Source organism: Salvia hispanica, chromosome 4 (assembly GCF_023119035.1).
Source record: "Salvia hispanica cultivar TCC Black 2014 chromosome 4, UniMelb_Shisp_WGS_1.0, whole genome shotgun sequence".
NCBI lineage: Eukaryota > Viridiplantae > Streptophyta > Magnoliopsida > Lamiales > Lamiaceae > Salvia > Salvia hispanica.
Window position 1 is genome coordinate 35,500,752 of NC_062968.1, and position 14,003 is coordinate 35,514,754.

General features: G+C 35.6%; 1 protein-coding gene across 6 annotated transcripts; it reads right to left on the reverse strand.

Annotated features, from left to right (window-relative positions):
- Positions 1 to 1,166: 1,166 nt before the first annotated feature.
- LOC125185298 lies at positions 1,167 to 8,607 on the reverse strand. 6 transcript variants are annotated; one of them, XM_048081813.1, is made up of 12 exons: positions 8,332 to 8,451; positions 7,296 to 7,435; positions 5,276 to 5,957; positions 5,056 to 5,140; positions 4,661 to 4,748; positions 4,179 to 4,363; positions 3,858 to 3,990; positions 2,338 to 2,474; positions 2,162 to 2,236; positions 1,617 to 1,736; positions 1,353 to 1,460; positions 1,167 to 1,280 (listed from the first exon to the last, which is right to left on the reverse strand). In XM_048081813.1, coding segments are annotated over exons 1-11 (1,725 nt in total). In that variant the 5' UTR covers positions 8,334 to 8,451; the 3' UTR covers positions 1,167 to 1,280; positions 1,353 to 1,382. The 6 variants fall into 6 exon arrangements, 5 of the variants coding, with proteins under 5 accessions (XP_047937770.1, XP_047937772.1, XP_047937771.1 ...); XM_048081815.1 differs by lacking the exon at positions 8,332 to 8,451 and adding an exon at positions 8,485 to 8,607 and having other exon boundaries at positions 1,167 to 1,460; XM_048081814.1 differs by lacking the exon at positions 8,332 to 8,451 and adding an exon at positions 8,481 to 8,583 and having other exon boundaries at positions 1,167 to 1,460.
- Between the last annotated feature and the right edge of the window lie 5,396 nt (positions 8,608 to 14,003).

The window sequence follows — 14,003 nt, forward strand, 5'->3', positions numbered from 1 at the left end:
AGTACACATGAAATATTTTATAGTTTTACATATATTATAGTAAAATTAAAATATTATTTATATAATTTTCATGTTTGGTCCAAAGTTTATGGCACAATACAACTTACAATTTTTTTTACGTCGTCTTTGATAGCATAATAATGTAATAGAAGTACAAAAATGCATGACTGCACATGCCTACAAATGTGCACAAGTGATCTGACATAAGTGCATGAGTTCAGGTCCAGTGTTGGTCCGCATGTCCAGGTGTAGGTTGGCAAGTTCGAAGATTCACACATCCCGGGGGCAAGGTGATGTATAGGAGTCTAATACTTCTAAAGATCCACATGTGTTGTTGAAATGTATGCCCATATGAACACGAGTTCAAGGCCATGAACTAAAGGCATGAGCTGAGTCATTGGTAAGGCCATTGGAAACTAGCCATTGGAATGACAGTTAGTTTCTTATCACACACGCTGTAACTTTGAGTTGGGATATAAGCTCTGGAAAACCAAGATTGTGAGAAAGAGGAAAACCAAGATTCATTTGATTGTGAGTTTAACTTAAGATTAGATTGAGCGTTTCAATTTGTAATTCTTAGTGTATATTTTCAATTTCCTTGTAGTTTGTTTGAATCATAATAAGATCATCTTCTTGTTTCTGTGGATGTAGACCGCAAGGTTTGAATCTATTGTAATGATATAAAGTCTATATTATTTGGTGTGAACATTTTACGATTCTTGTTAATGTGCTTTAAATATGGTTCAAAGAGGAAAATCTGGAAGGAGCGACACATAACTTGCATGTTTAATGCCCCCTCCTAATCTTTAAGGGCTAGACAACTAAATGGACATATCATACTCGCTCCATCCCAAAAAAATAGAAACTTTCTATTTCAGAAAATGTTTTTTTCTCAAAGATGAGATTCATTTTCCATTAACACATTTTTCTTTCTATCTCTCCTTACCAACTTTGTATTAAAATTCGTGTCATTTCAAAACGTTTCTATGGATAGAGGGATTACATGAAAATATTGTATCGCATATACCATTTTGTTTCATTTGACAATGAAATTGTTTGATGCGTACATCAGTGCTTCTTTCATAATCATGATTTTTATATGCCACATCATTGTCGTTTATTATTAGTACAATAGTACTAAAATAATTAAGGTTCATATTTGAGCATACAGAAATTCGACCTTCTATTTAGATCTTCAATCTCATATCAATTTGTCATGTTTTTGTTTATTGTTTCTCATAAAGGTTGAAAACTTTACAATTCCTCTCGCAAAAAGTTCTCTGCATCATGGCAAGTTTATACCAACTTAAACTGTCAATTACTTTACTAGCTCTGTACAAGACTGACTATACCAGATGGTTGTTTTGCTTCACCCTCCATGTTCAGTTCATCAGAGTGTCTGGCTCATTTCTAATTTTAACATCCTTCCTGGGTAATTTTGAGCTGTCCATATGGGATATCTGTTCAGATTGAAAGATGGATCAAAAGCGAGCAAACAGAAAGACTCCGAATAACTTTTAATGATAGTCACAATCCAAGTGCAAGTCCTTTCTCACAACTACTGGCTTTAACACACACACACACACACACACACAGAGAGAGAGAGAGATTCATACAATTTGTGATCTCCATTCTATCTTGGCATTTCCATCTGAGGTGCCTACAGGCTGGGAGTGTCTGCCTACATGCCGAAATATGTGGAGGAGAACAGCAGCATCGAGAGCGGCATAATCTAGCTGCAATGACAATCCATAAATATATGGGATGGATACATGGCTTAATTCGACCAACTCTTTGACAAAAAATGAAAATATTCAGTACAACAAGTAATAGCATTGCACAAATTTATGTGTGGTACTCTACAATATTAGTTGTAAGATTCTATCTTAGTAAACAATGGATTGGCCTATCTATCTAGGTTAAACATCAATAATATATGCCCCCTTGCATTACTGTAGGTACTAAAGGCATAATCAGATTGTATCTTAGTTTTATATATTTTCGGTGGAATTATGTAGTTCAAAAGTAAAAATTAGTACTATCTTCATCTTCTCACTTAGTTCTATACCTTGGAAACAGTTTGTGTTGACATTATGCCAAAAAAGCTGTTAAGATGACAAGATAAAGCCAAATTCAAATTATCATACACAGAAGCACCCACCTGATAATGACTCAGAGGTCGTTGCTCCCAATTGCTATTTCGTCTTGTTTTATTCAGACCGATGCCCAAAATTTTCTGTTTAGGCCAACATCATAATAGCAGAGGAAAATTAGGTCCCTTGACTATGATGGCAGCTCAATACATTTGATCATATATCTCTGGCCGGTTAAAGTTACCTCAGCCAGGCCAGAAAGACCACCCTTTGGCTCTCTGAAAACATTTTGAATATCAAGAAGCATCTCAAAGTGTTTGAAACAATTTAAATCTCGATATGAAAGTGCAAGCTGCCTAACATCACATTGGAAATTGTAGCCTGCAGTTTCAAAAATGCAGTCAGTATTTTTAATTTTATCTTATCCACACTAGTCAACGCGGAAAGGCCTACAAAAATGGAGAGCAATAAAATAGTTACATGTTGCATTGTTGCATGCAAGTCAAAAACACAGACAAATAAACCAAAGTGGCATACAAGTGTCACCAAGATAAATCAAATAATGCAATTGGAATTAGCAAATATGCTAAGATATGAAGATATTTCTACTGTTCTGATTAATTACGTGTCCTGTATTTACTGAACTAGATCCCTGAAAAAATTTCCACCTTATCTATCTTATTTTTTCTTGATTCTAGTTGCACAAATGAATAGTCACATCAATCCTGCAGTTATCTGTCTCTTTGAGATATCTGAAATTATTCATTTAGAAAAATTATCGACTGTGAATTCAGCCAACTTATCAATATGCAAAGCTACACTGCTCTCTTTTTCCTGGCTGAACCTAAACCATTGACCCCCTCTTATCCATACATAGATTCCAACAATTTCTATGATTTAGATGGTGGAAGATAGTTTTTAGCCTAGATCTGTGTAGATGTTAGTTCTGGCAAGAAAAAAATAAGCAATACAAGAGAAATGCTGCAGCAAATAATCCAAGTTTTGACGACCGGGTGACAGGAGAAACTCAAGCTGAGTCTGTGCACTGATGCAAGAACTACTTAATTGGATTCACATCTTTTGTAGGGTAAATGCAGTAGATCTTATCCCAACTCATCTAAAGCCTTATCCAGGCAAAGGAGCGATGTTCTCTAGACATGGGCATCCAAACAAATATTATGCAGTATCCAAATTGTACAGGTATTCCCATTGGCAGTATATGTTATACCTAGGAGATACATTGTAGTGCTTATTTGTGATAAAATAACTGCTATTGGAATTGCAAACAGCCTAGCTCTATGTCACAACATTAAGAAAATTACATTCAAATTCCTAGGCCAAAGGCAGAATAGATCCTAGTCTAACCTAGTACTACAAGAGAAAGTACACATCAATTGGTAGATGTAATGACTCATGAGTCATGACATAGGTAGAGGTCCATTTTCAGCCACATGTCAAATGGAAATCTGTGGGAATCTTGTGTATATACACTCAACAGACTTACAAACTCTTAGCCACATATCAAATTCAAAATAGCCTTAGGGAACGTTTCAAGATGACTGGTTCAGGGTGTAGCAGCTGGTTAGGAGACATCAAAAAAGAAAATGTGGTGTTTTCCTCACAGCTCACCTAGTCTTATTACATTACTATTGCAGATTGTTTTTTAATTCCATGCAACTTCATAATTATGTCGTGTTACTTCAAAACCAATTTGCATTTTAGTGCTCAAGATTTTAATTAAAGCATAAAAACTTTACTATTTACCAAGTTTTAAAATGCTTGAAGAGTGAAATAAGCAGCCAAGGCACTCATCCAGAATACTCGGAACATCCGCATACAGCTTGATAAGGTCAAGTATATAAACCTTCTTCTCGGATGCAATTTGCATGATGGAGACCTGCAGTATTTGATAACAAATAAGCAGATACACCAAAGGAATCTTGTCAGCAGGAAGGTGCTCAAAGATGATGGATATCTTGACCAGTAATACAAGAAAGAAACTATTTTTTGCAATTTTTTTAGAGAGGAAAAAAGGTAGAAAAATTCACCTTGCACCATGTGATGATTATGGAAAAGCTAAGTTACCTTACTGGGTCTGCTACCCTTTTCATAATTAGGTTTCCATTCACAGTCAACACCAACAACTTTGCAATTCTTAAAGTAGTTTATTGCCTCTCGCAGACTATTGACTTCATCAACCCACAAAACATCCTCAATACATAACTCATGAAGATTTAAATAGTGACGGTGCGGAAGATTTGACTCTGGCTCTGTAAAAGTCGTAACTCATAATTAGACAACAAAGATAAATGACTAATATACGCAAGAGACTTATCAGTCAGTAGAGGAGAAAAAAAACTTATTGATTTTTCAAAAATGCAGAAGTGGTGTGTGTTTTCTCCAAAAAAAAAGAACTACTGATTTTTCAAAAATACAGAAGTGGTGTTTGTTTTCTCCAAGAAACAACGTCTACCCTTCCCAGAAACATTTGGTCTTCCTCATAACTTAACTGAGACTCAATGAACATCATTGTAATATAACACATGTGGATGTTTCTTGTAGCATACCTTCAGAATTAGAGAAACCTTTGATGGAATAGCGTTCACAAAGTTCTTCAACCTTTTCAAAATAGCCAGCTTCCATTGCTAAATAGACCTAGTATACACAACTTAAATAAATCATCCCTTCATTTAATTTGTTCTTTTATTTTTATACCACTATAGCCAAATTGAGAAGTGAATCAAAACTTTAATATCCTTATTGAAAAGCACGATGTGTTTACTTCTCCCTTTCTTGTTTCACTGATTTTGAAAAGGTATATATGTGAACTCAAAATATATACGAGGAAATAGTTTAGACAAAGTATCATACGACTACAAAAACAAAGGGATATGCATCTAGAGCAGATAAGAAAAAAAAATTCAACAAAGTCCATAGAATAATTTGGACACCTTGCACATACCAAATATTCAAGAAGTTTTCTGTCACCAGTAGCTCTCACTTCTGCTATCTCCCAGACACCTTTTTCTGCTAGCTTCTTAAGTGAGCTGCAATCATGTAAAAAATGGCTATTCTAGCAAGATTCTAATTGGGTACTTGAAAGTTGGAACCCATTAATTTAAAATGGTGAATAGTATTAGATAACAGTAAAGGACACAGAGCAATAAACAAAAGCTTCTCACCTTTCTTTACTCTGATGATACAATTCAGGGAATTCCTGGCGCAAATTGTTTTTCTTTATAATATCATATGCAGGCTGTAACAATTTCTGGTCTACATATTCCTGGACGAGCAAACATAGCATTGGCTTACCCAAATATGTTGCCCACTTCTCTGCTGCTTTCATTTGTCGGCACCCCATCATTTTCGATAAATATGACTCTCCAGAATCACGGATGGAGAAGTGTATTAACAGATCAACAGCAGTCATATAAGATTGGCATTCCACCATCTTGCAAACATATTGTTCAACCACTTCTTTTGCTGAATCAGCTTTGGATTTGCTCTTCATTGATACCTCATACATCACATTATCAATATCTGTTAAATTGACTTGAAAAACTTTAATAATCTTGATGAGGACTCCATTGTCATGTCCCAGAGTGCCATTGACAATGTCCAGGAATAACTTGGCAGCACACTCTTTTGCTTCCACTACATCTTCATCATTGCTGCCCGTTTTTAAGAAACGACAAAGAGCAGATATTACCAAATGGCTGAAGCCTTCACAGTATGGTTGGAACATGGGCAGCATGCAGAGGCAGTGAGCAATCCAAGTAGCTGGTCCAATTTGGCAATTGTTGAGTAAAACTAGACACAGTTGTTGTTGTAATGCACGGAACTTCGTGGTTGCTTTGCAAGTTCCTGTCAAAATTAATTTATTCTTCATACATAGAAATTAACCCCGAGTAAATACACACTCAAATGTGTTGGGTAAAGATGAACCACATCCAAGCTTGAATTAGTGAATAATCTTCATGCCATTTCAAATGCATGATTCTGAAGCATATGCAATATCAGTATGTGTAAAATGTAGTACTCCTTCCGTCCACAAAAAATAGTCCCATTTGTGAATGGCACGGGTGTTAATGAGAAATTAGTAAAGTAAGAGAGAAGGAGAAGAAGTAGGAAAAGTAAGAGAGATATGGAGAAAAAGTAAGTTAAGTATGGAAGAGAGAGAAAAAGTGGGTAAAGTATGAGAGCGAAACTATCCATTTTAAAAAATGAGACTATTTTTTGTGGAAATCCCAAAATGGCAAAATGAGACTATTTTTCGTGGACGGAGGGAGTACTACGTAGTAACACAATAATAATAATAATAGTGTAAAGATATCAAGAATTTTGAGGTACCACCACCTATTTATCTCAGACAAAGATACTATCATTTCTTGACATCAATAAATAACTATATTAAAAATAAGGAAAACTTTAACTATTAAGGGTGCATTTGCCCTTTCTTATTCATCCTTTTCACTCCAACGAAGGATAATATTTACTCCAATTATAAGAATAATATTATCACACCTCATGAGGAGGAATAAGGGTTAAATTCTTTTTTCTAGAAAATGAAGGGGGAAAGGAGGAATCTAAAGAGAGAGAATTTTCTCATCCCCCCCTTTTCCCATGTTAAATTTACAACCAAGGAATAATTTGCGCCATAAGTTTAAAGTCTCACGTCTTTTACTTTTTTTCAGGACAAATTAGGTTCATCCAACTCTCCTCATATGCTTTTTGCATCGCTACTTTGAGAACGTAAAAAAAGAGCAGTTGATAAAATGCTAAGCTTTTAAGTTGAAATTGAAATAATCTTATAGCTCAAATGAAACATGACCAACTAATCAAAAGCCAATTAATTACCGAAAAGAAAATGAATAGGAACAAATAACAACGATCATACAATCAATTTGAGACAAAATAGAATGAACTCTGAGAAAGACAAGATAATCAGTCCACAAAGTATAGAGACAAAACAAAGTTCCATATTCAAAAGCCAGACGAGAAGGCTCCAAACTCCAAAGTTTGATTTTCTTACAAATCTATAAGACCAGAAGTCCAGAATATTCCAGTCCTTGTTTATGCCATAGTTCAAATTGATCACATAATGACGCAGTCTGTATAGCCAAAGACCAAAAAATATATGCCCTATGGCATAAGCATACTCATAGAATTTGGATATGAACAATGATAGAATTTAGGACCTACCATAAGAATAACATTCTTTAAGGAGATACAAGAAAACCAATGGAGAAACATGAGAGAGATCAAAAAAAGCATGCTTCGATATTGAGGTTTGCATGTGTATTGGTTTTTCGTCCATTCCCATGAGTAAAGGAATGAAAAGCCTGCATGAAATGAAAAAGGCATGTTAAATGGCTAAACAATAATAGTATAGATATGTTTTGCTAGTAATAGTGAATAGACAACAGGAGAATGATCATCTATCATATTTCCATTAATTGAGACTAGATTCACAAATTTAATAGATCAAGAACTTCAGGTTAAGATAGTGTTATTCATAAAAACTACTCTGGTCAAATGCAACTTCAAATCAGATACAAGCAATGACTATTTGAATTTAGTGTGCAGCTGTGTATTCACTGCACCTTACAGGTTACACATTAGGGATCGGTAGGTGCAAGTGAATGACAGGGGTAATCAATATAAAAGCAAACAGCAGTGAAGATGCTCAAACTAGGAAGAAAGACAGAATAAAGCGGAATAGATATAGTCAAAGCATATATGGACAATTTGACTATTCATCACAAAAACGGTGAAGAATGTTATGCAGCCAAATCTTATAGACTGTTATAAGGCTTCAACAATCTATTTGGGACCTACATAGGAGAATTATACCAATGTGTGATCGGATTGTTTAAGGTTATCAATATATGGCACAATATAATACATGTTAATTTCAAAAATCAGGCCCCAAAATGATGGCATAAGGAGTAGCGAACACTCAACTTCACTCAGTTTTTCTCTCTTTCCTCTATCATTTTGTAGCCATCAAAATACACAAAATCAAACTATATTCCACCAACCCTAACCAACACAAACAGTAGAGACTGTACGAACCAGTTCCCTTGGATACACGAAACCAAACGAAACAATCGATAATATCGATGAATACATAAACAAACGATAGCATGGAACTCAATGCAAGTGCGTCAGCCAGAAGTTAAAGCAAGCAGCAAGTTTAGTAACAGCATGCAGAATGTGGTGAATTTTGAAATCGAACATCTCACTAAATTATTTTTCTCTCGCATGTGAATATAGTAATTCGTTTTTCAGGTTGTGTTTCAGCACTGAAACACATTTGCTACTTTGATAGACATAGCATTCAAGTTTCCGGAAAATCGTAAAGCAAAAGGGGGGAAACGCGCGGACCAACCGCGCTGCGCGCCAAGCTTGCCGTACGGACGACCGCCGTTGAAGTCGCACGCACCGTTTTGGACTTATCGGTAGAGGGGGCGGTGTGATTTTGGGTGAAGAGTTTATTTTATTTTAGATAAGAATTAATTCTGGGGTAGCTGCTAATTTTAGGACGGAGGAAATTCGAAAACCGAGATAGAAAAACGGATTAAAACATACACCTACTGCTATTTAATTGGAATTATAGTTTGAAACCTACTTTGACTTATTCAATCGAAAATTAATAAAAACTCTTGTGTTACACCCATATAATCATGGTATAACTTTTAAATTATTAATTAAATAAAATTAACATAAGAAAATGCATATATTCGTATTTTGATCATAACATTGTTGAATCTGTATTACTGATTATACATTTTATAAAATTCGAATAAATTATTTATAAAAATTAATATTATAAACATATGTCCTCTTCTAATCAATTTTGTTTCATTGTTAAAAAGTAATATTACTTGGTCCAAAGAATTCGAAATTTGTGTTGATATAAAAAATAACCAAATTTTATACCATTGTTAGTATTTGAACTTGATTAAACTAGATTATCCAAATCTCAATATTTTTTTATCATCAATCCTTACTCTTAATTAATTTTGCATTGTGAATAGTAAGAATTATTATTTTCAATTCTATAAAATAAAATTAAAATAATTAATAGATAATAATTTGTAATAAACTGACAATCTATTTTTTTAAGAGTTGAAAAACTAATTGATGAAATAAATAAAAAATAGTTATTCCCGTACAAAATAGGAAAGTGAAAAAAGGTTTAAAATAGATAAAAGAAAATTCCACAAATTTAGATGTAATCGGATATTAGGGTTGTGTTTGATTTTCAATGAAGCTCATAAATATTTTTCAAAAGATGTAATGCTAGCTTAATGTTTATGTTAGTGAATTTTACATAATTGTGTTTGATTTGTTGACTAAAGTTAGTTTATTTGGGCTACATAAATGTTTTGGTACGTTGCTTGTAATGTATGTTTTGTGTGTTTAAATGACACTATTATTCTTAATATAATGTTTTAATTCCCAACATGCCCTTTACAAATTGGCATTTATATTTTTTCCTCTTCCTCTAAAATTTTACTCCCGCGTTCCCTTATGGATTTGAAAAAGGAACCTGCGAACCACACCAAGGGAACACCTCTCGCGTGGAAACACGTTAACGGTGAGGACATCGGCGGAGGTCTTTTTCAAGGCACACGGTCGAGGTAAGTGGGCTTACTAATTCTCTCCATCGCTAGATTTTTGTGGTTAACTGAGCGTCCGATTTCATGTTGTGTGTTGTATTCATATATTACTTAATTAGTAGAAGCAGGCTCGGGTGTCGCTTATTATGGTTGTAAAGACATTGTGAGGTGTTCATGTTCTCCAATGAATGACTTTTCGGGCATGATTTGGTGTCGAGCATTTGTTATATTGTTCTCCCTCTCACGACACTTCTTTGTGGCGATCTTTGTATTTTTTTTTATGATATTGTAGTTTGAAAATCCAATTATGTTGTGTGAACAATGTCTGACTTCGACTCTCAAAGAATGTCAGAAGAGAAAAGCCACAACATGGATGGTAAGAATATGTCCTGCAATTACCGTGCAACTTGTTAGTAACATATTGACGTGCACGTCGTCACCGTTCAGGTGTTGGTGTTGGTGGTCGTTTTGGTGGAGTGAAGGGTTACAGGTCAAGACGCTCTTGATCTCCACGTGAGGATGAAGTCCCCATACTAGAGCTGAAGGACCTTGTGACTAACCGTTGGAAATCCGATAATGGCTTCTAAGGCGGTTACCTCACTCGTGTTGAAGCATTTGTGAATCAGTACTCCTGGCTGGCTACATGAAAGCCCAGCCTCATATGTCTCCAATATTAACACTTGGAAGAGATGCTACCGTTCATTGTTTCTGATACTTGACTGTAGCAGCGTTGGGTTCAACTCAAACGGCAACCGGAAGATATAATGCAATGACGAGCAGTATGCCCAAATTGTGAAGGTTTACTTCGTTCCATCTCTCCAGCTATTCTACATATTGGTTTGCACCATTGTCTTTGTTAGTTTGAAGATTTATTGTTTTCGCCATGCAGGTTGACTCTAATGCACTCTACCTGAGGTACAAGGCTTGGCCATAATACGAGGACTATGTATACGGGAAGGATCGTGTAGCCAGATTGCGGGGTGAGGTCCCAAGCTTATCCCAAGATGGGTGTTGTCCTTTCTTCCACTCAAGAGTCTCCTCCAGATGCGTACAATGTCAGTCTAGACAATCTGTACACCCAAGAAGAGATCCAAGAAAACCTCAACTCAACCCAGATACTAGAGCTGAAAGCTCTTACAAAAGCCCGATTGCCTTGAACAAATCCAATCGGAAAAGAAAGTCAAAGGCTGCATTAGAGCTAATCTTAGAAGCGATTATAGAGATGAACAATGACACAAACCAGCGCCTCGATACTTTATCAACCCCCATCAGGTATAACTTCGACCTAAGTGCTAAGCGAACCGAGGTTTCAAAACTGCTATGCACCGTCCCAGGTTTGGATATGAGCAAAAATTTAATGCGATCGACATAGTTGTGAAGGAGTGTGAGAAGCTGGACCTTTTTATGGGGTACGACTTGCAAAGATGATGAGAAGGCTTCTACCTCATGCATATCCCTGAGGAAACAAATGATATGTGAGCATACCATGGGACAACATGGTTCTGTGGAGTGACGAAACCTAGTATCGTAATTCCAAGTATCAAACTTTTGTTTGTGGCTGTAGGTATAAGCATCGGCGGATCTAGGTGGGGTCGGGGAGAGGGGGGTCGGCCGACCCCACCGTTGTTCCCGAAGAATAGCCGGATAATACCCTTCCTCAGCTGCCGACCCCACGCCGCCGAAGTTCTGCCCTAGGCAGCAATGGCAGCTAACATGTCGCCGCCTCTGCCGAGAAGAAGAAGACGCAAATTCCAATATTTTAATTCTTAGGCCTTACAAATGGGCTGGCCTTGTATTAATTGATACCATAAATAAATAAATCCAACTTCCAATAATTTTAACCTATTTAAATATAGAGAATGCAAAAGGTTGCTAACCTACGGTACACACTTGGGCGAATTTTATAACAAGAAAAGAAAAACCTTTCATTCTCTACTCAAAATTTATATCGAAGAGAATTTCAAACTTTATGCTTTAGGGGTTTTGTGCTACGAATAGAATTTCAAAGGAATTTCTTAGCAATTGGCGTCAACAATATTTTTTGAGAGTTTCTTGTATCATATGACTTATTATTGAGGTATTTAAAATCATCATTCAAGTTTAAGTTGGTACTATTATTTGTATTTTTTAATGTTTTTACAATTCACATTACAATAATTATTATATTCTCTAATTTAAGTAGATATAGCAATTATCTTTGCAGCTTTGTATAATTGCTTTTGAATATTCATTGATTTTGTTTATCTTATCCGAGATTAGATTAGAAAGTTTCATAGTATATGATAATTGATTAAATATAAATTTTAAATTTGTATTACATTGTTTTTAGGTTAATGTATAAATTTATGAAGAAAAGACCTTGTGTTTCAATCGGTTCTTCAAGTGCTAATGTTGAGCAAGAACCACAACAATTGGAAAATCACGTGGTAGCTGAAAATAATCCGGACGAGATTGAAATTGATAAAGAGAAAATTAAAGCTGGCCCCGAATTACGAGACCATATATATAGTTTTGATGTGATATTCATGATCGAATTTGTAGAGAATATGTTGCCAAAGGTCCTTGCCAACCAAAAGGCCATGACTTTCCAAAAAAAAACAATATGGGAAAGATAAGAGAGGTTTTAGGGATGTTTGGTATAAAGATTATATTGGCTTGAATATAGTACGACAACAGATGTTGCGTATTGTTTTTGGTGTTTTCTTTTCAAGCGTGGTTATTTAGCACCAGGAGATGAAGCATTTGTTAGTGGTGGTTTCTCTAATTGGAAGAAGGCTAATGAAAGATTTAGAGCTCATGTTGGGTCAACGGGTAGTGCACACCACAAAGCTAGAATTGAATATGAAAATTTTGTAAATCAAAAAAGCAGAGTGTGACTTATATTGTTAGTAGAGTTGGTTCAGAACAAGAGAAGGAATATAGGATTTGTTTGACTGCAACTCTTGATGTTATTCGATTCCTTTTGAATCAAGGTTTGGCTTTTAGAGGGCATGATGAGACATGAACTTCTTCAAATAGGGGCAACTTTCTGGAGTTATTATATTGGTATAGTTTAAGGAATGCTGAAGTTGGTCAAGTTGTATTGAAGAATGCTTCCGGAAATAATCAAATGATTGCTCCATCAATTCAAAAAGAAATGATTAATGCGTGTGCAGTTGAAACTACGGTTGAAATAATGAAGGAACTTGGTGATGAATTATTTTTCATAATGGTTGATTAGTCTCGAGATTGCTCAGTGAAGGAGAAAATGGCTATTGTTATTATATACGTGAACAAAAATGGAGAGATAATTGAAAGATTTTTAGCTTTAGTTCATGTTAAAGAGACTTCATCAAGATGCTTGAAAATGACAATTGATAATGTATTTTCAAAGTTGGAATTATCTTTGTCAAGATTGAGAGGTCAGGGATATGATGTGGCTTCAAATATGAGGGGTGAATTTAATGGACTTAAAGCACTTATTTTAAAAGAAAATCCATCGGTATGGTATGTCCATTGTTTTGCCCATCAGCTTCAATTGGTATTCGTGGCGGTATGTAAGGCAAATCGACATGCCTCTGACTTTTTCGGATATCTTAGCCCGATTGTTACAGTATGTGGATCTTCTTGCAAAAGGGAAGATAAAACTCCAACAAATTGAATATGAAAGAATGGTTGAAAGGATTAAGAAAGGGAAAATCACTTCAGGTAAAGGTCTAAATCAAGAAACTTATTTGCATAGACCGGGTGACACTCGATGGGGATCTCATTATATTACTCTAACTCGTCTTGCATCTATGTGGCCCTCGATAGTCACAGTACTTGAAAGTTGAAACAATATTTGAAGATGGGGTTGATCAAGAAACAAGTGGCAAATCTAAAGGGTTGCTTCAAAAGATGGAAAGCTTTGATTTTGTGTTTCTCATGATGTTGATGAAACATTTGTTGGGTATAATTGATCCACTATCTTGTGCGTTGCAATACAGAGATCAAAATGTTTTGAATGTGAAGCCTGCTATTTACTAAGTACTGTGTGCACAGAAAGGAATAACAAGTCTCCTAGGTCAAGCGAATCCACTAGATCACAAGGTCGTTGGAAGATCTCGGTCGTCGGACACATAGAATATCGCTTCAAAAACCCTCAACCACGTATACTAAAATTAGCACAGGGAAGTAGGGATCGATCCCACAGAGATGAATGCGTAATAAAGCATGCTTAAGGATTCGGGACTATTTTTGGGTTGGCTGCTGCCACGCATTTTTGGGTTGAGGAAATTAAACTAACTTGGAGTGAAATCTGCTACGC

Bases quoted from the DNA above. Each gene is read 5' to 3' on its own strand.
- LOC125185298 (XM_048081813.1), bottom strand. The intron at 5,958-7,295 runs GTAGGTCCTAAA...TAATTTTGACAG, and splicing joins TAAAGAATGTTATTCTTATG to GAACTTGCAAAGCAACCACG. The intron at 3,991-4,178 runs GTAACTTAGCTT...CAAATACTGCAG, and splicing joins AGGGTAGCAGACCCAGTAAG to GTCTCCATCATGCAAATTGC.